The sequence below is a fragment of the Bufo gargarizans genome, unplaced genomic scaffold (assembly GCF_014858855.1).
Source record: "Bufo gargarizans isolate SCDJY-AF-19 unplaced genomic scaffold, ASM1485885v1 fragScaff_scaffold_39_pilon, whole genome shotgun sequence".
Lineage (NCBI taxonomy): Eukaryota > Metazoa > Chordata > Amphibia > Anura > Bufonidae > Bufo > Bufo gargarizans.
Genome location: NW_025334109.1, coordinates 740,427 through 762,944, shown reverse-complemented (window position 1 = coordinate 762,944; position 22,518 = coordinate 740,427). Strand labels below are relative to the sequence as shown.

At 41.2% G+C, this 22,518-nt stretch overlaps 1 protein-coding gene across 3 annotated transcripts in view; it reads left to right on the top strand.

Annotated features, from left to right (window-relative positions):
• The window catches only part of LOC122922501, a 442,359-nt gene that overhangs the window by 293,364 nt on the left and 126,477 nt on the right, over positions 1-22,518 (top strand). For all 3 annotated transcript variants that reach the window (XM_044273115.1, XM_044273114.1, XM_044273116.1), the window contains exons 12-14: positions 16,891-17,004; positions 19,573-19,653; positions 20,401-20,526. In XM_044273115.1, coding sequence (XP_044129050.1) covers positions 16,891-17,004; positions 19,573-19,653; positions 20,401-20,526 — 321 coding nt within the window. The remainder of the gene's footprint in view (positions 1-16,890; positions 17,005-19,572; positions 19,654-20,400; positions 20,527-22,518) is intronic.

Below are 22,518 nucleotides of genomic sequence, written 5' to 3'. Positions count from 1 at the left end.
GGGCAAAGAAATCAGCGTGAAGGTCCCTTCACCAATTTAAGGCCGCCATCTACTAAGTTTCCACCGATGAATGAAAATTCACCACTAGATATCTTCCTTGAAGTAGTCACCACTGAACTACATCACCTGGAAAATAACGTGTCCCCTCTTCATAACATTTCGGTACAAGAATTAGAAGTGCTAGTGTCCCTGGAGAGGGACAACTCGATTGTTATAAAGCTCTCAGACAAGGGGGGAAATATAGTAGTCCTTGATAAGCCCCACTACATCACAATGTGTGAGAACTTATTGGGGGACAAGGAATGTTTTCAGACTTTACAGGAGAACCCCACGATCAAGTTCAAAGAGAGCCTTACTAACATCTTGAAGGAAGCCAAATCTCTACATTTGATCAATCAGGTTGAATTTGATTACTTACTCCCACGTCATCCGTTTCTGGCCTGTTTTTACAGTTTACCGAAAGTCAACAAAGGACATGACCTTCTGAGGGAAAGACCGATCGTGTCGGGCATAGGCAGCCTCATACAAAATATTAGGTTATATGTGGATACCATCTTACGCCCGTTTGTGATGGCTCTGCAATCCTATGTACGCGACACAATGAATGTCCTTCAGAGGGTGAATGGCATTGTCCTTGAGGATGATGTGCTATTAGCAAGTCTTGATGTAGAAGCGCTGTATAGCTCTATACCACACAACCAAGGGGTTCAAGCTATACATTAATTTGTTCAAGAAATAGAAACAAATAAAAATGGTACTGGGAACAGGTCATTGTATTGCTACAAAGGGAGTCCTCTTCTTCTTATAACCCTGGGGAGCTAACGATGATGCTGGGATATTATGCCCCAGACATGGTAAGTACAGTTCAGGTCAGATAGATTTGGATGAGGGGTCTGATGGTGGCAAACGTTATCTTAATTAAATATTGGGGCTCTGTCTCCCTACCCTCAATAAATGAATGGATACAGTATTTTTGAAAAACTCTAATTTATGAGGATATGGAAAGGAAACGGAGAGCTGCACGTGTGACCTTTTAGACATAATTTATATTGTACTTATAACTGTGTTTGATAGAGCTGTAGTGACGACAGCCAATTGGGGAGGAGGGGGGGTGGGTATAGTCTTATTTTTTGGATATAAACCCGGAACCTAATGTGATATGCATAAAATACATAGGATATTGTTTTTTCTTATAGGGTAGTTGATTGTTGTCTACAATGGCTATCCTGTATGCAGCAGTTTTTTCTGTTTTGATGCATGTCTCTTATACTTTGTATTTAAATAAAAATAAAAAAAATTATATAAAAAAAAAAGAAGTATTAGAACAGGTTGACTATTTCGCATCAGCCGTTCTGATATACAGTATATGTACAGCTATGAAAAAAATAAAAATAAAAAATTTGTTCAAGAAAGGCAGGTCCACTGCAAGAGCCACAATCAGTTAGTCCTTACACTTCTAGAGTTCATCTTACAACATAACGTGTTCATCTTTAATGGTAAAATCTTCCACCAGTTCAGGGGTGTTGCCAAGGGGAGTTCATGTGCCCCAACATTCACAAATTTATAGCTGGGCTGGTGGGAGAAAGAATGCGTTATTGGCGAACATCTGTATGAATGGTCATCATGTAACCAGCTTTGGCTGCGTTACATCGACGACATTTTGATTCTATGGAAAGGGGAGGTGTCACAATTTGATACCTTTGTCTGAAAACTGAACATCAATAATGTCGGGCTGACATTTACTCTACAGTGGATCCCTGTCTGATTACATTCCTTGACTTACTTATCACTAAGCATACTGATGGGCATCTTATGACAAAGATGTACCGCAAGGCGACTACAACCAATAATCTATTGCAGTGGGAATTGCTGCCATCCGCAAACATTACGCAGGGGCATACCTAAGGGACAGTACCTTAGAGCTAGGAGTCAATTGACGTCAAATATGCAGCTGATAGTCTTAGAAGTAGATTCAAAGCCCGGGGTTATCCTGACTCTATCCTTAGGAGTGCATATCACCATGCACGTTGCTCTGACCGTAAAACTCTATTGTTCCCTAAGAGAGGAGAACGTAGCTAGAATCATCGGTACTTTTGATGCTGGCCACAATGAGGTCAAGGAAATCATCAATCGGTACTGGTGTATTCTACGCACAGACCCCAACCTCGTTCAATTGGTGGGGGAATGCCCCCTCTATTACATATTGGAGGCGTAGGAATATTAGGTACCGGCTGGTCCATAGCTTCCTTTCTCCTCCGCAGCTCTACACCTGCTTTCCTCCAAAAGCTCAAGGTGTGCGGCTCGATACAGATGGGTAGAACCTTCTCCAGTTCTGTGACCCGGCAGACCTATGAAATTAAAACATTTAGCAACTGTAGGACCACAGCTGTGGTGTATCTAATGACGTATGCCTGTAGTTTACAGTACATTGGGAAAACGATCCACAAATTTATAGGTGAGCATCTGAATGATGTCCGTAATAAGAGAGACACCTCCATTGCCAGGCACATCAATGATTCACACTCAGGGAACATTAAGATTATGAGGTTCAAAAGCATTAAACATATTAGACAGATGAGGGGGAGACCTGGATAATAGATTATTGAGAAAAGAACTGGAATGGATTTTCCGTATGGACACGGAGACTCCAAAGGGCTTGAACGAACGTAGCAGCTTTACCTGCTTCATAGAACAATATTAGAGTCCTAATGCAGTCGGTTTTTGATATTATTCCTTTAACATCTGGGCAGGTGGTAACAATGTCTCAAGTACACCTGGTGACTGTATTGTATTGATATATGTCACATAATGTGTCTGTCCCTTTGATTTGTTACATCTTTAAGTGGGCCCTAGGTGTCACATTGTGTCTTTTCACATTTTTAGAGCGGCACCTGGTAACAATGCTTACAACTCATTTAGACCCTGAGTTTTCACCAGGAATTGTATTATTATGCTGCTTCTAATCTATTGTGTCAAGGGTAGGTGATATATGTGCAGTACTGTCTCATATTGGCCTCGCTTATTTAGCCACCTAAAGATCCCCCATGCTAATGTTACTCAAGAGAATACATGCACAATACTAACAACAGCATGCGATCGCGATCTGGGCCGTGCCGACATTCTCCTGACATGCCCCCCTTTCTGATTGGATGTTGGCGTGCTCACAGCCATCATAGCGCCTTCTGACATGTGCAGCGTCCACCTTTCATCCACAGTCAGATATTAGAAGTTTGTGCCTTTGCTCCTGATGAAGTGTCCTGCTCAAAGGGACACAGAAACGCATTGAGCATTAGGGCTTGACATTCTGACAATAGTGCTGGTGGAATTAAAATATGCACAGGGAAAGTATTCTGAGGGTCAGCAGAACAGCCGTGTTAGAGCTTCCATTAAGTGCTGTACTCCTTTGCTTACCCTGAGCGCTTCTTACACACTCTGGCCAGTCATATTAGAGGGTCAGAAACTGGGACATCCCCATATCTGGCCAAGAGTGACAGTAGCCATACGATTATATCACTGGGATAGTGAGATCATATACCCATTACAAGCGAATACCGTTTGGCTCTGTAGCGAACGCATGGTACACAGGGCCGTTTTTAATATTGATTGGACCCTGGGCAAAATTTACTTGGGCCCCCTGGATCCTGCCTTCCCACACCTTAGCAGGCAATCGCCCTCCACCACAACACACAAAAAATCCACACACCTGGTAGAGTACAGTGAATGACTGTAAATACTTCCAGTTCTGAAGACTCCAGCGGCTCAGGATTAGTGCTCTGGGCTCAGGCTGGAAGTGGGCACCGCTCTGCAGGAAGGAGACCAGGGCTCGGCTCACCCTAGTGTTACAGTGCACCCCAGCACCCCACAGTATGCAGTATAGCACCCTATAGTATACAGCAACCCACAGTATGCAGTATAGCACCCCCACACTATACAGTACCCCACAGTATATAGTAGAGCAGTATAGCAGCCCACAGTATACAACACCTCACCATATACAGCCCCCCAAACTATAGACGATACAGCCCCCCAGATTATAGACGATACAGCCCCCCAAACTATACACGATACAGCCCCCCAAACTATACACAATACAGCCCCCCACACTATACAGTACAGCAGTATAGCACTCCACACTATACCGCACACACAGTATACAGGCCCTCCACACACAGTATACAGGCCCCCCACACACAGTATACAGGCCCCCCACACACAGTATACAGGCCCCCACACACAGTATACAGGCCCCCCACACACAGTATACAGGCCCCCCACACACAGTATACAGGCCCCCCACACACAGTATACAGTCCCACACACAGTATACAGCCCCACACACAGTATACAGCCCCACACACAGTATACAGTCCCACACAGTATACAGCACCCCACTATACAGTAGTTTACAGTATATTAACATAACAGCCCCTGTCACCTTTTTCTGATGTAATCTTCACACAAAAAAGCTTCACAGTTAACTTCTGCAACACTCCTTGTAGGACCTGTGATGACCTCATAGCCATGTAACGAGTAATTGCTAGGTTACTAGTCACATGGTGATGATGTCATCTAAGGTCCTAGATCACAACTTACACACACAGTACGATGCCTGGACTCAGCTTGACACAGCTTGACACCCGGTGCAGTAGTTAGCAGGGCTCAAGAGGCAGCTGCCTTGGGCCCCCAGGAGCAACTGGGCACAGGGCAGCTGCCCCTTTTGCCCCTTGGTAAAGAAGGCCCTGATGGTACATACCACATGACTAACCCCGGATGTCCAGTGGTTGATAATAGTACCGTTAACTTACAGGAACCTGGTCAAAGCAGAGAACCTGCACTTTGTGCGCATATATAGGTATTGCTAAAATCGATAAACATACCTCCTGCTCTGACCATACTTAGTGGCTATTAGACTGTACACATACCTGAGTCTAATTTAGACACTAATCCTGATCTGCCAGTCTTTTTGGTGTTTTTAGTAAGGCATTATAAGCCAAGTGATTTTATTACAATATTTTTCAATAAAGATTTATTTTGTTATTTTTAACCGTCCATCCAGGCAGTGAAACTATTATATTTAGGTACAGTCCAATTATCTAGTTCTCAGTAAACCCATATCCTTCACTTCCACCTGATCCTCTTCCTCATCGCAGTCTAAATGCCTATTGTTATCATACAATTCATCAACAGGAACCCTTGATCTAGAATATCTTCCTGCGCACCTGGGAGGCTGTCTCTTACGAGAAAAGATGATGGAAAGAAATGCATCTATTGGGCCTCACATGAACTGTAAAGGACGAAGAGCAGGAGGAATGGCTTAACACTTGCACAAAGGCATGATTTCCGAGTCAGATGTTAACATAGTCCTTCTATGACTAAGAAAATGAATAAATTATCCAGTCCACAAGTTCATCCGCTTGCCCTTCTGCAATAATATGCCACTACAACCTGAGGCAATGGACAACTGTGGTCAGCTACTACTGGCCAGAAGGCAGGTGCTGACAGTGCTGCTCCTATTTGCACTACAGACACCCACATTTCTTTCTTAGTTCTTCCAGACTCCTCACTGCGATAATTGTCCTAACACAATATTCAATAATGTTTCTATACTGTTTTGTCATGTAAAAACTCATTTGCATAAACATGGACATATGGGAAAGACATGCAAATGAGCAGAATCTGCTTTGTTTTTCAGCTGTCATAAGACTATGAAAACCAATAGATGGCGCGATTGAGTTATGAATAGAGTTGAGCGGACACCTGGATGTTCGGGTTCGACGGGTTCGGCCGAACTTCGGAAAAAAGTTCGAGTTTGGGACCTGAACTTGACCCCGAACACGAACCCCATTGAAGTCAATGGGGACCCGAACTTTGAGCACTAAAAAGGCTGTAAAAATATCATGGAATGGGCTAGAGGGCTGAAAATGGCATCAAAATGTGGTTAAGAGCATGGCAAGTGCTCTGCAAACAAATTTGGATAGGGAAATTTCTTAAAATAACATAAAATACGTAAAAATAAATAATTTTGATCTAGAAGGACCAGGTCCATATGGAGAAGGAGGTTGAGATGGCGGTGGATGTGGCGGTGGATGTGGCTGTGTAGGTGGAAGTGGCGGTGGAGGAGGAGGTAGCCTACACTGTTTTTTGGTTTTAAATTTATTTATATTTTTTTAAATTAGGGTACACTCCAAAACATTGGGAAATATAACCCTCCAGTCGTGCTAAACACACGTTCAGACAATACACCGGCTGCAGGGCAGGCCAGCACCTCCAAGGCGTAAAGGGCAAGCTCAGGTTGTATGCCCAATTTGGAGACCCAGAAGTTGCTGGGGCTGACCCCTGTCAGTTAGTTCATGTAGGCGTGTGCATACTTACTGCCCCACCCACCATGTCGCACGTACCCGTGATGTTCACGATCCAATTTGATATCTGCTCTATCAACTTTCGATGTTCTTTTATACGCCTACCATGGTGATTACGGGTGATGGGGAATCAAGGTTCCAGGCCGTAGAGGGAGCGTGAGAAAAAGAGACCAAATTTAAGGGAGATAAATTTATTTGAAAAAATTGGGATCAAGAAGAAATGTGGGAAAAGTTATTGAGGCGCAAATGTGGGACAAATTACAGAAGCCCAAATGTGGCCCAAAAGAGTCAAGCGGAATTGGGGGAAAAGCTATTGAGGCGCAAATGTTGGCCAAAAGAGTATAGCGGAAATGTGGGACAAAGTATTGAAGCTTAAATGTGGTACAACGTGCTTAAGTTTAAGCATTGAATCAAAGGAGGTGGCGCGCATCAATTGAAGAAACATTTCGGAAATTTTATTCCCTGTCACCTGAGCAGAGCAGGGGTTTATTCACGTCTAAAATTGTATAATGTCAACCCAAGAATGTAACAGAAAAATTACAGAAATTAATTAACCTGTCTACTTGGTAGAGCAGGGGTCTATGACAGAAAACAATTGTTTATTGTCACACAAAAAAGTAAAATAAAAATTATTCAAATTTATTAAGTTGTCAACTAGGTAGAGGAGGGGTATATTACACCCCAAAATTGTTGAATATGGCCCTAAAATGTAACTGCCAAATGTTTTTTTTTTTTTTTTTACCGGTCTTATAGGTATAGTACTTCACACCAAAAAAATGCTGAATTTCACTGACAATTATTATTTTTTGTTGACCGGCCTACTAGGTATAGCAGTGGTACTTCACACCAAAAAAATGCTGAATTTCAACTGAAAATTAACTGACAATTATTATTTTTTGTTAACCAGCCTACTAGGTATAGCAGTGGTACTATACACCCAAAAATTGGTGAATTTCACCCGAAAATGTTAATGTCAATTTATATATATTTTTTTTAAACGACCTACTAGGTATGGCAGTGGTACTATACACCTAAAAATCGGTTAATTTCACCAGAAAATATAAATGACAAAGTGAAATGATATAAAACACGTACAAAAAAAAAAATTAGATTTATGACGTGGAGTTCCATATGGAGTAAGAGTTTGAGGAGGACCTAGCGGAGTAGGTGGTTTTGGTTTTAATTTTATTTTGTAAAATTAAGGTACACTCCAAAAGAGTGTGAAATATCCAAAATACAAACATGAGCAATTGCGCTGCAGTATAACAATAGCTGCTTAGTGCCGGTATACATGTCTATTCTGCACAAGGTACGGACAAGTCCTGGGGATCCATGCCTGGTTCATTTTAATGAACGTGAGCTTGTCCACATTGGCTGTGGACAGGCGGCTGCGCTTGTCTGTGATAACACCCCCTGCCGTGCTAAACACACGTTCAGATAATACACTGGCTGCAGGAAAGCCAGCACCTCCAAGGCGTAAAGGGCAAGCTCAGGCCATGCGCCCAATTTGGAGACCCAGAAGTTGAAGGGGGCAGACCCGTCATTCAGTGCATGTAGGCTTGTGCACACATACTGCTCCACCATGTTGGTGAAATCCTGCCTCCTGCTAAGACGTTCCATATCAGCTGCTGGTGCTGGTTGTTGTGGCGTGCTGACAAAGCTTTTCCACATGTCGGCCATGCTAACCCTGCCTTCTGAGGTGCTGGCGGTGCCCCAGCTGCATTGGCGACCTCGTCCTCTGCCTTCGCCTTGTGCTTCCACTGTGCCCCCGCTGTCAGGTGGGAATGCCACCAGCAGTGAGTCTACCAGCGTGCGCTTGTACTTGCGCATCTTACTATCACGCTCCAGTGAGGGAATTAAGGACGGTACATTGTCCTTGTAACGGGCATCCAGCAGCGTGGCCACACAGTAATCAGCACAAGTTAGAATGTGGGCAACTCGGCGGTCGTTGCGGAGACACTGCAGCATGTAATTGCTCATGTGTGCCAGGCTGCCCAGAGGCAACAAAAAGCTTTCCTCTGTAGGAGGTGTATCGTCTGTGTCCTCTGTATCCCCCCATCCACGAACCAGTGATGGCCATAAGCTGGTCTGGGTGCCACCCTGCTGTGAACATGGTTCCTCATCCTCCATCTCCTGCTTCTCATCCTCCACCTCCTCATTCTCCAGACCTATGCCCTGGCTGGACAATTGTGTACCTTGGGTTTGTGGGTGCAGGAACCCACCCTCAGAGCCACTTGGAAATGACTGGCCGGAAACCCTACGAAATGATCCCTCTTCCTCCTCCTCCTCCTGTGCCAAATCCTCTTCCATCATCGCCAGGAGCGTTTTTTCAAGCGGCATAGAAGTGGGATAGTAACGCTGAGAACAGCGTTATCGGCGCTGGCCATGTTTGTGGAGTACTCGAAACAGGAACAGAGGTCTCGCATGGAGGCCCAGTCATTGGTGGCGAAGTGGTGCTGTTCCGCCGAGCGACTCACTAGTGAGAGCTGCAGCTGAAACTCAAGCATGTGCAAGGTGGAGTTCCACCTTGTGGGCACGTCGCATATGAGGCGGCGAGCGGGAAGGCAGAAGTTACGCTGCAGCGCTGACAGGCGAGCAGCAGCAGGGTGAGAACGCCTAAAGCGCAGTCACACCTGAAGCCAGTATATTTTGGCTGTATCCAGTCACTCGTCGCCAGTATATTTTGGCTCCATCCACACAGCTATAGCTAGTATATTTTGGCTCCATCCATTCATCACATACACACTTTGAGGCTTTAGGGTAGAATATCGCATCAAGTGCAACCCTGCCTAAAGAGCCGTGCCCTAATGAATAACACCAGCTCTACGCGTTTCCACGTGACATATGGTCGTCACGTATCTTCAGGAGCTTATTATATGGCATAAGTAGGCTGGTCTGAACACTGCACTGCATTAGAGTGTATATATGTCCACAGAGACGTCACTCATGTAGAGATAGTGCGACCAACTGTACCTAGCCTCATGCAACCTGTGAACTAGGTGGGACAACCACACCTGTATATACATCCAATAGGGTCACTTGCTACAAACACACTAGTATCCATCCATACTGTTGGCCGTGCCCTAATTTTCAGAATTTTCTGACTTGCAATTTATTAGCAACTACCAGCTAGCAAGACAGATTTCTAGCCCAGTCCCATAACTGTACAGAGGATTTATTTATTACCCGTCTCTGTGCATGTTTTTGAGACTGGTTGCCTGATGGTCACAGACTGTGACATATAGGCTTTTTGCCCCCTTTTTAAACAAACTTTAAATAAAGGTTTTGTTTTTGATTTTTAAACGTTCATCAGGCTGTGAATTTATTAGTATTCAGGAACGTCTACCCACTTATCTGTTACAAGTGTGAAATACTCACCATTCGTAGAGCAGCATTAGGACCGACTAAATACCGCTGCAGGTTTTGTTGCCTACTCGCACCTGAGGAAGGGGTTTCAATTGTGCGTGTAGCTGGCACAGATCGACCACATCCTCTCCCTACAACAGGAGCTCCACCAGCAGCACCACGACCTGGGCCACGTCCCTTATTTGACGCTCTCCTTATATTTTTAGAATTAAGGATCTTGCCCTAAATGGGTGTTTAATTAATAGAAAAGAATGACAGTATGTAAAGGGTGTATCTCACATGGCCTGAACCAGACTAGGCCTCAGTTAAAGATTTGCACACATTGGCTGTATTTTAAATGGCTGTATTTCAAATGCCCAATTCAAACCCCTGTATGTAGAGGTGGTATCTCAGAGGGCCTGAACCAGTGTAGGCCTGGAGTAAACATACCTTTGCACAAAAAGGCTGTATTTTAAATGGCTGTATTTCAAATGCCTGAATCAAACCCCTGTATGTAGATGGTGTATCTCACACGGTCTGAACCAGTGTAGGCCTGAATTAAATATTTATTTGCACAAAAAGGCTGTATTTCAAATGGCTGTATTTCAAATGGCTGTATTTCAAATGCCTAATTAAAACCCCTGTATGTAGAGGTGGTTTCTCAGAGGGCCTGAACCTCTGTAGGCCTGCAGTAAATATATTTTTGCACAAAATGGCTGTAACCCTAACGTATTAAGGGTGTATCTCACAATGACATCTGCATCAAAGGCTGACAACTACATTTTTTGTGCCCAAATGAGTGTTTGTTTGAAAACTGAATTTGATAGCAGTATATAAGCCTGTAATTTCACATGTGCTGATGCTGCAAGGCCTGAAAATAGTGTTTTTTGTCAAAAGAATGTGTTTTTAAAGCCCCAGAAAATGATGGGTGTATTTCTACCTTAAATTGCACACTGACTAATACAGATGTTGTAGATTGCAAAAAAAAGTGTTTTTTTGCTAACAGAATATGAAATCTGTATATATTAAACTTGAATTTAACACTTGCAGATCTGGAAAATACTGTTTTTTGAAGAAAAAAGGTGTGTTTTTTAAAACCCAGAAAATGATGGGTGTATTTCTACCTTAAATTGCACACTGACTAATCCAGATGTTGTAGTTTGCCCCCAAAATTTTTTTATTTGCAATGTCCCAAAAGCTCAGATGCAGTGCTGGTGCAATGAGCATGCATAAAATGGCCGCCGTCGCCACCCAATAAACTAACAGAATTCAAAAAGTTAGTATTTTGTGGTCAATGAGCTCAGGGCAGGGTAAAACGATAGTGCCCTGCACCCACACAACTATTTGTCTGTAGATCGCTGAGTTACATTCTCTTCTATGCTCTCCCTGAAATCACAAGTCCAGCAGCATCCTCTCCCTACACTTGTAACAGCAGAGTGACATGCAGCGCTACATAACTCAAGCTTATATAGAGCCTGGCTCTGGCCAATCACAGCCATGCCATTAGTAGGCATGGCTGTGATGGCCTCTTGGGGCAAGTAGTATGACGCTTGTGGATTGGCTGCTGTGCAGCCTTTCAAAAAGCACCAAGAAAGCGGTGAACACCAAACCCAAACTTTTACAGAAATGTTCGGGTCCGGGGTCCAAAAATCCTAAAGTTCGGTACGAACCCAAACTTTACAGTTCAGGTTCGCTCAACCCTAGTTATGAACAGTGCCATCTATTGGTTTCACAGTCTTATGACAACAGACTATTAGTTTTGTCAGAAGACTATGAAACCAATAGTTGGTGCTGTTCATAACTCAATAGCGCCATCTATTGGTCTTATAGTCTTCTGACAAGAATATTAGACTATAAATCTTATGACAAGCTTATTAGTGTAGCCTTTTGCATGGAAAATTTGCAATAAAAATTTCTACCCAGCTTTCCCAGTGTTAGATATCATCACTGAGTTATTACTCAGCTTTCCCAGTGTCAGATTTTATCACTGAGTTATTATCCAGCTTTTCCAGTGTCAGATTTGTATCACTGAGTTATTTCCCAGCTTTCCCAGTGTCAGATTTTATCACTGAGTTATTACCCAGCTTTCCCAGTGTCAGATATCATCCTAGTGTAAATCGCAAATATTCTAATCGCAAATTTTTATAGTCTAATATTCTTGTCAGAAGACTATGAAACCAATAGATGGCGCTATTGACTTATGAACAGCGCCATCTATTGGTTTTACAGTCTTCTGACAAAACTATTAGTCTACTCTTGTCATAAGACTGTGAAACCAATAGATGGTGCTGTTCATAATTCAATAGCGCCATCTATTGGTTTTCATAGTTTTATGACAGCTGAAAAACAAGACAGATTCTGCTCATTTGCATGTCTTTCCCATATGGCCTTGTTTATGCAAATTAGTTTTTACATGACAAAACTGTATAGAAAGGTTATTAAATATTATGTTAGGACAATCAGAAAACTTTTTGTCGCCCTAATGATATTGATCAAATAACTTTGAGGTTTACTGGTTCTCAGTCAGATGGTTTGGAATATCTCATAGTGCACAAGGCTGCCATTGTAAGGTATGATGGCTGTTAACTGTCTCATGAATAGATTGATGGCTTGCACATACCTGGCTTTTGGCATATAGCCTTTGTGTGGTTGTCTATTATATGTCATATATAATAGGAGTCTAAGACGCATCCAGCTTTCCTCCTAATGCTGTTTCCAAACCATTTTGATGGGGTTTACATCAATTTCTAACCTTTTTTTTATTAACTAGACACCCTCTTCTCTCCTGAGCAGAGGGTGCCTGGGGTTCTCCCATTGACTTCCATTGTTTTAAATTGTACTTGAGTACCCAAAGTATTCGGCCAAGCACTCGGATCTGCCGAGCATAGCGATGCTCGAGTCGAACAGCAGTTCGGCCGAGCATGCTCGCTCAACATTACTCATTAGTCAATCAGTGGGCCAGCAGCCATGGTGGGGCTTGTGCAGAATGAGAAGAACATCATTCTGTGTTGAGCTGTTAATGAAGGTGGATGGGTTTATGCAGTGTCTGATAGAAAACGGTGTTAAAGGGGTTATTCAGCCCAGAATATATATATATATTTTTTAAAATCAGATCTTTTTTATTGAGCGTTTACAATGTAAATACACTGTTGTACAGATCATAAGCAGAGATGATACACAGACATAGCTTTTATAAGGCTGACAGCAGACAGGTTACCAAACAGTAAGTAGCACTCAAATTTCCACCCGTCCCCCCCACCCTTCCCCTCCCACCCCACTTTAGCACAAAAGGTGCAAAAATATAATACTAAACATTGCTATTCAGAGGTCGAAACGACAACCATGGTTCCCATAGTTTCTCAAATTTTGATGGGCATCCACGCTTCTGGTACACCACTCTCTCATAACTTAACATCGTGTCAACTGTACCTAAGAATTCACCTAAGGTGGGCGGCGCTGTCTGTATCCAATGCAAGGCAATTAACTTTCTAGCAACATATAGCACTCTACCTATTGCTATTTTATGTACCTGACTAGTGGTCAGTTCAGAGACATAACCCAACACACACACTCTAGGGTCAGGCGGTATCCGTACCTCGTATACGTCCTGTATCGTCTGAGTTACCATCTTCCAGTATCTCCCTAGCTTCTCGCACTTCCACATCATGTGCATCAAGTCCGCCGACTCTACAGAGCACCTTGGACATTCAGTCGTAGGTCTAAAACCTATGCGGAACAAAAAAACTGTGTCTTGTAGACCCTGTGGACTATAAACAGCTGCGAGAGTTTACGTCCTTCGCTCAAGGAAGAGAGAGGTATTGCCTCCAGTATGTCAGACCATTGGTCATCTGTTAGTTCGCCTACATCTTTTTCTCACTTACCCCTAGCCGCCAGCGGATGTAGTAGCAAAAACTTATCGAGTACAGCTTGTATATACAGGAGATCATACCTCTCTTCGCCCCTTTGGACAGAATCTGGTGCAATGCGACATCCCTCCCAGCCATCACAGTCGGACCCCTAAATGTGGAGTTGTATGCGTGTCTCACCTGAAGGTACTTATAGAAGTGGGTCCTAGGTAACTCATATACTTCTTGCAGCCTGGTGAAGGACATGAAATTTTTATCTTCCAGAAGGTGGCCTAATCTCAGGATCAGCCCAGATTATTGACAACCTATCCTTAGGATAGGTCATCGATATCAGATCGGTGGGAGTCCGACATCCGACACCCCCGCTGATCAGCTGTGAGATGAGGAGGCTGCGTTGCATGTGTGCCCATTCTCCTAGTCTACACACTACACCTCTTCTCCTCTGGAGTGGCGGTGTAGTGTAATTTTAAGCACTTGTTCCATTCACTTGAATGGAGCAGGCACTTGTATTACATCGCACTTTCTAGAGGAAGTGCAGTGTAGTGAAGGATGAGTCATCAATATTCTGGGTTGGATAACCCCTTTAAGGCTGTATTAGACATAAAAAAAGATATATATGTATATATATATATATTTATATATATATATGTATTTGGAGTGGCCTAAACAGTTCTTGCGTCTTTTATGCGTTTAGTATGCATCTTTTCTCACCACTCCCAGTGTCAGTAATACTTCTCCGGTTGATGAGCCTTGTCTAAAAATAAAGTCAGGGCTGAACCACGCCCAGATATCCTTCATTTCCATATCTCTCTCAGTGGTGGAGGAACACAATCTTCCCTAGCAACCGGATCAGCAGCTGATGTTGGTGGTTTCTCTTCGTAATAGAGGGGCCTTTCCAGCGCTTCTCCCTTTCTTCTCTCCTTAAGGATTTTTCTGGTTGGTAACTCAAAAATATTGACACCATTGGTAGAACTGTCAGTTAAAAGGACACACTTCTTTTATTTCATTACTTACACAATATAAGATTAAAAAAAGCCTTAAGCATAAAATAATTTAGCCATACGCCCGCCCAACCGGTTTCTCCTCACAGCTTCTTCAAGGACTGTGGATTCAATATCACAAACACAATTCCTACTTTTAAAACATCCGCCCAAACCCCCTTTAGGAACAGTTCTGACTCCACCTCAAATAAAACAATTAACATCCAGCTCCACTCTGTTCCTTTCTGGGATAGATTTCTAATTATAACCCCCCTCTCCAATGCTTTTCACAATGAAACATTCCTATCACTTTCAACCCTTTTGGGCTTTCATTATGCTTGTCATGAAAATGTGACGATACACTATAAGATTTTACTCCATTTTAATATTCCTTATGTGTTCTCCTAGTCTAACTATTAACTTTCTGCCTGTTCTTCCTACAAATTGTTCCCCACACGGACATTGTCTTCTTCCTGGGTGCAATTTCTTCTAATCCTCACACACTGAATGGTACATTAGATAACCAAAGATCAAAAAATACCTTTTTCTTCCTCTTTTTCCACTTCTTCTAGGCCTCTTTTCTTACTCTTTCTACACTTATTCGATTTGGATTGTTGTCCTGATTTGGAGCTTCTAAAAAAACATTTTCATCTATTTGTGCAGGCGGAGAAAATCTTTTCTATGGGAATCGCTGATTTCTCTATTTCTACCTGAGGTTCTTTCTTTCTTTTTCCATTCTATTTCTTTCTATTCACATTGTATATTGATCTTTTATCTAGTTCTGACAGTTGAAACTATTTTTGGGTGTCTCATATCTCCCATATTTGCTCCTTTCTTTAATTTCTCTTGAGGGAACATATTGTCTCAAAGGTGCTAGCATTTTCTGTAGCCTTGTTTCACAAAATCCTCCTGCTTGATTTGAGGGTTGGAATTACTTCCTACTCCTATTCTTATCTCTTGACGTCCTATTTATTCTAGGCATGAATACTCACTTATTTACTACATCACTGTAGGATTTTTTAACACCATCATCTACAGTATTTTCCCTCTTGACAGTTTTTTCTTTTCTTTCTCTCTTTCCTTATAGTTTGGTTGCCATTTGTACACACCTGCTCTGTAATAATCACCTTTATCCCTTATATATTTTTCATGTTTTTTCATCATTATCTCATTCTCTACTTTTTCTCCATTGAATTCTCCATTGACTGCCTTGATTAGGTTCTAATTACACCCTCCTTTTTATACATATTGAGTTTGTCTTTTATTTCCCCCTCTCTTTTATTTAGTTTTTTTTTTTTTTTTATGTATTCTTCCTAGCCATAAAAAAAGCTACATTGCTCCAGGTTCTGCCCTGACTTCATTTGGAGACAAGGCTCATCAGGAGAAGAAGTAATACTGACACTGGGAGTGGTGAGAAAAGACGAATAGTAAACGCATAAATGCAGCGAGGAGAATAGAAAAAAGGCGGCACTCACCAATGCTGATGAAAAAATCCTTTTTTTTTACATTCATTTGCATTGTTATCTGTATTAAACAGCCTGATTCTGTAGGCAATTGTCAAGAGGGAAACGTTCCTGGCAATCGCCTGCTCACTAAGAGGAGACAGCTTCTATTACATGCAGCCATCTCCACCACAGCATAGTGATGAGCGATCGTTATGCCATTGTTCGGTCCCCATGCTGTCTAGTTGTTTGCCAGGAGCAGCTTAGACAGCACGTTCTGCCACCTGAAACTATGATTTGTGCTAAAAATCACAATTGCCTGATGGACAAGCATTTTCTCATTCATCAGGCAATCGTCAGCAGTATTAGACTGCCAGATGATCACAAACAAGTGTTCCTGAGAATGCTCGTTAACGATGAACTGGCCGAGAATCTATTGCAAAAACTGCTAATACAACCTTTTGAACATACCCTAACATACTACCTGTGGTTTGGATTTCATATTCCTATTGCAAGACCTATTTAAATAGTCATTTAGCCTATATATTTGATAGGATTGTATCTGGATGTGTACAGTATCTTAAGTTCTACAAAGGCAAATATTTGCTACACTTTTTATGTTGAACATAAATTGTATTGCCCAAACATAACATGAGCAGTATTTTCACAATTGACACATGGCTAAATCTGCCTCAATATGATAAAAAAGAACTGTACACTTTGGCTACTGCAAGGCCTTAGTCTATTACACATGGATTCAAAGAACACCTATGAGAGAATCTTTCTGTTGTCAGCCAACACAAAGACCCTGCACAAGGCATAGCATAGTGGATACGTTTTACAAAACATTTTCATTAAAAATGTGTTTAATTCTAGAACTATCACTTTCCCCTTTCAGAATACTGATTGGCAGTATGCATCTGGTGATGAAAAGAGAATAAAGTTGCTTGAAAGTGAAGGAAATAAAAAAAGAAATGTCGAGCTGAAAGCAATGAAGAAAATATTAAATTTGGTAAGTTGTGTCTTCTACCTTCTATATATAGAGAGAAAATACCAAGCTATCATCAAGTGAAAAAATGCAATATTTTCACACAGGGTAAAATGAGGAGAAAATGTATTTAGTTTCAGTGACCAGGCCAGTTGATAAATAAATAAATCTCTCTCTTTACTAAAGTGCAGGATAGGAGTAGTAGTACATCCAACGGTATGAAGGCACAGTTGCAAAGCATATGATCCAGTGCAATTCTTTCCCAATAACATGGGAAAGAATTGGATGACAGCAACGAAGGGGGTTGTGCTACTCCTTCTCTCTGTCTTTCTAAAGTCTCTTTGCAGAACCTAAGGCTGGGTATCAAGGTCTCCAAGTGTGGAAGGGTGCGTTAGAAATATTCCCTCTCATGGCAGCAAACTTTTTATCTGCCATGAATGTGCACAGTACTTTGCTGACTGACAGTGCACAGCCTTACAAATTCTACTGCAGTCTAAGCACACACTGACACATGGACCGTTTATCTTCTTGTAGATATAGTTTTCCACTTCTGGAAATTATGATCTCAGAAGGAGAATAATCAATTTGGTAAAAAAAAAAAAAAATACATAAATGAATTGCATGCGACGAATAGGATTGGGATTGAGTAATCCATAAAAAAATGCATCCATTTGTAGGTACTGTACCTACAATGATTTTTCCAAAAGCACAAATGCATTTTTCAAAGGGGTTGATAACAGTGGGCTTGGAGATGCTGTTTTGCTAAAAATTATATTGAACAGCTCCAGCGCCTGTCAATGAGTAATGATATTCATGAGCTTCTAGATCTCCCTACCCACTTACTGTTAATGTCAGTTGAAAAAATGTTGGCAGGGGAAGAGTCAAGAGCTTACGAATATAAGGACTCATCAACATGTGATGGGGCTGTTAGGAATTGGCAGCAAAAAACTGGTGATAGATTCTCTTTAAAATGTTTCAGTGACTTACAGTATCTCACAAAAGTGAGTACACCTCCCATTTTTGTAAATATTTTATTCTATCTTTTCATGGGACAACACTGAAGATCTGACACTTTGATACAATGTAAAGTAGTCAGTGTACAGCTTGTATAACAGTGTGAATTTGGTGTGTCCTCAAAATAACTCAACACACAGACTATATATACTAGGGGGTTCCCTAGCTCCCTCTACTGCCTAGGAGGAGGAACTACACCACTAACAGGCCTGGTATACAGGAGATAACATAGCAACATACATTAAAATGCAATACAAAATACCATGACCATGTTCCACAAGAGGTGGGGAACAACGTGACCCAATTGACCCTTGAGTAGTGCCCACATTTACGTAGTGGGACACTACATTGCCCCCTGCAAATTTAATATAAAGTGATCAAAATGTCATATGTGCCCCAAAATAGTAACAATAAAAAACTCCCTCTGGCCCTACAAAAAACAAAACACAGTTCTGTAGTGGAAAACATAAAAAAGTTCTGGGTTCCAAAATATGGCGATGCAAGTAAATTTTTGTTTTTCAAAGTTTATTTTATTGTCTTTTATTAGTAAAACATATTAAAATCCACAGAATACTTGGTATTGCTGTAATCGTACTGACCCACAGAATGTGGTAGTTTTTTGAGTATAGTGAATGTCATAAAAAGAAAACCTGAAAAACCATGGCAAAATTGCTATATTTTTATTTCCTCCCTCCAAGTTTTTTCCCCAATTTACAGTAGAAGATATGGTAAATTAAATAGTGCCTTTAAAAAATACAGCTGTCCCACAAAAAAATAAGCCCTCATAAGGCGATCTGAATTGAAAAGTAAAAAAGCTATGGGTCTTGGAAAGCAGGAAAGAAAAAAGTGCTTAAGGGGTTGATGAAAAATGTAAAAGAAATAGTAACCTAAATTGAACTGATGAAGACTAATACGAACTAAGACACTCTGATAGCAGTTTTAATCCCATAAAAATGAATGGGATAATGTTTTTCTACTAAGTGGCTTGGGCCTCATGCACACAGCCTGTGTTTGGGTCCGCATTCGAGCCGCCGTTTTGGCGGCTCGGATGCGGACCCATTCACTTCAATGGGGCCGCAAAAGATGCGGACAGCACTCCGTGTGCTGTCCGCATCCGTTGCTCCGTTCCGCGGCCCCGCAAAAAAAAATAACATGTCCTATTCTTGTCCGCTCTTTGCGGACAAGAATAAGCATTTATATTGACGGCCGCCCATTCCGTTCCACAATTTGCAGAAGGCACACGGGCGGCTTCCGTTTTTTGTAGATCCGCGGTTTGCGGACTGCAAAAAACGGTACAGTCGTGTGCATGTAGCCTCGATGTGATTATTTGGGCTCTGGTGTGGACAGCAAATGTGCTCACTTGCATACAGCAAAGCCATACTATAAAGCTATAGGCACCCCGTGTGCCATCATAAGGGGATATATTACAATAGAACTCTCCCCATCCACTTATCTGCACCTCTCTTGATTGATGCTGTAAAAGGTGACACACATTTTATTACCCTATCTACATTTTAGAAACTTTTTTCCTTTTTCTGTGTTGTTATCTAACATGTTCCAACATAAACTCTCTTATAGGACACATTAACTAAAAGCCTTGAAGAAAGGATCTGCACATCATACATATTACCAGTCCTGCACACATCAATCCTTGCACAGGTAAATGTAATTGTTTTACTTTTTTTTTCAATGTTTCTATAATTAATGTTTTTATTTTTTAAATGCGTTAAAGCAACAATATATGAAAAGCATACCGAGGAAATTAGAGAAATGTATGTACCAGCTGTTGGCTTGAATATGTGTGTCAACATTAACAGCAAAAACTTCTACTTTCCTCCTAAAGACATTTTCACCCTTACAAGAGTGTTTGGAAAGCAAAAACAGTAAATAGGTCACATAGATTGGGTATTACATTAATAAATTAGACCCTCTCAACAGAATGAGCAAAATGAGCATGAACATTGTACAGAAATAATCATGTCAGTTTTTAATGGCCATTCTGCATCAGTGTGTGCATCCATTTTTGTCCGTCTTTTACATTTTGCCATTAAAAACTGATGAATTTAACAGGCTTTTTATTTACCATTTTGTTATAAATGGTACATGATCTACTTACTGTAAGATCTACTATATGCCTTGTTTATGCTATAAAATAGACCATATCTTTATCAAACATAGGGCTCAAAACTGGCAGACAGATAATTTTACAGAAATTTTTTATCTTCTCAATGGGATAATAAACAATAGGAAATTTGTAACCAAAGTCAAAAGCTCCTGAGCCACAATGCTAAATCAGGAAGAGAGCCCCCAACTACCATGCTATGTCTGTAACTCTGCGCCCTCTACAGCTTTGCCCAATTATAACACTGCACAATTTTTCTTTTGAAATATTTTGTGTTTTTGAAGGAACATAAGCCAGAGTATGAAGTCATTTCCAGGCACCAAGACACATTTTTGAAATATACAGGAATACAAGAACTTATAATGAATCTAGATGAATTGGTATTCTCAAGACAAAAATCCTTTGAAGAGGTAAGCTGTGTCTGGTACATGTGTACTGTATATCAAAATTTTCCAAGTACTGGTATTGTGTTTATTCTACGGCAAAAATATTAGGGGTTTAATATATTTTAATTTAATATGTCTAAAAAACAATTACAATCTACTATGCTCTCAAATATAGCCATATATAAAAAAGTATATGTCATCATCAACAATAGTAGAAAACGGACTAAATGGTATCATCGTAGATATCTCCAAAAAAAGATTTAGCAGAAGTTTAACCCCTTCTACCCCGGGCCAAATTACACCCTTCTGCCCAGGCCATTGTTTGCAAATCTGACATATGTCACTTGAGGCTACTTTCACACTAGCGTTCGGGCGGATCCATTCTGAACGGATCCGCTCATAATAATGCAGACGGAGGCTCCGTTCAGAACGGATCCGTCTGCATTATTTTTAGCATAGAACAGCTAAGTGTGAAAATAGCCTAGTACGGATCCGTCCAGACTTTCAATGTAAAGTCAATGGGGGACGGATCCGCTTGAAGATTGAGCCACATTGTGGCATCTTCAAACGGATCCGTCCCCATTGACTTACATTGAAAGTCTGGACGGATCCGCACGGATCCGCACGCCTCCGCACGGCCAGGCGGACACCCGAACGCTGCAAGCAGCGTTCAGCTGTCCGCCTGTCCGTGCGGAGGCGAGCGGAGCGGAGGCTGAACGCCGCCAGACTGATGCAGTCTGAGCGGATCCGCCTCCATTCAGACTGCATCAGGGCTGGACGGCTGCGTTCGGGTCCGCTCGTGAGCTCCTTCAAACGGAGCTCACGAGCGGACCAGCGAACGCTAGTGTGAAAGCAGCCTTATGTGGTAATAAGTTTGGAACAATTTTACTTATCCAAGCCATTCTGAGATTGTTTTCTCATGACACATTATACTTTATGATAGTCACAAATTTGAGTCAATATATTTCACATTTTTTTATGAAAAAAATCCAAAATTTACAAAAAAAATTTAAACATTTGCAATTTTCAAAATTTCTATTTCTCTGCTTTTAAAACAGAAAGTGATACCTCATAAAATATGTATTACTTAACATTCCCCATATGCCTACTTTATTTTGACACCATTTTGTAAATGACATTTTATTTTTTTAGGATGTTAGAAGGCTTAGAAGTTTTTATAAGCAATTCTTAAAATTTTTAAGAAAATTTCCCAAACCCACTTTTTAAGGAGTCCCTGAAATCACTGTGTGGGGCTATCATAGTGGAACCCCCCCCCCCCCCCCCATAAATGGTAGGCAGGTAGATTTTGCTGGACTGGTTTTTAGATGCCATGTCTCATTTAAAGCCCCCCTGATGCACCCTTACAGTAGAAACTCCCAAAAAGTGACCCTATCTTGGAAACTAGGGGATAAGGTGCCACTTTATTGGTACTATTTTGTGGTACATATGATTTTTAATTGCTCTATATTAAATTTTTTATGAGGCAAGGTAACAAATAAATGGCTGTTTTGGCACCATATTTTATTTTTTACAATATTCATCTGACAGGGTAGATCATGTGCTATTTTAATAGAGCAGTTTTTTTACGGACGCAATAATATCAAATATGTATACTTTGTTTCAGTTTTACATAATAAAGCATTTTTGAAAAAAAAATTATGTTTTTGTGTCTCCATTTTCTGGATGCCTTATTTTTTTTATTTTTCTGCTGATTATTGGCAGGGGCTAGTTTTTTGCAGGACGAGTTTACAGCATTCACCTGAGGGGTTAAGTCATGACATTTTTATAGAGCAGATATAGAGCAGCTCGTTACGGACGTGGCAATACCTAATATGTATACTTTTTCTTATTCTTTTTTGCAGGACGAGTTGATGTTTTTATTGGTAACAATTTTGGGTACATATTATTTTTTTGATCATTCATTATTACACTTTATGGGGCAAGGTGACCAAAAAATTTTAAATTTTGGCACAGTTTTTATTTATTTATTTTTGCAGCATTCACCTGAGGGGTTAA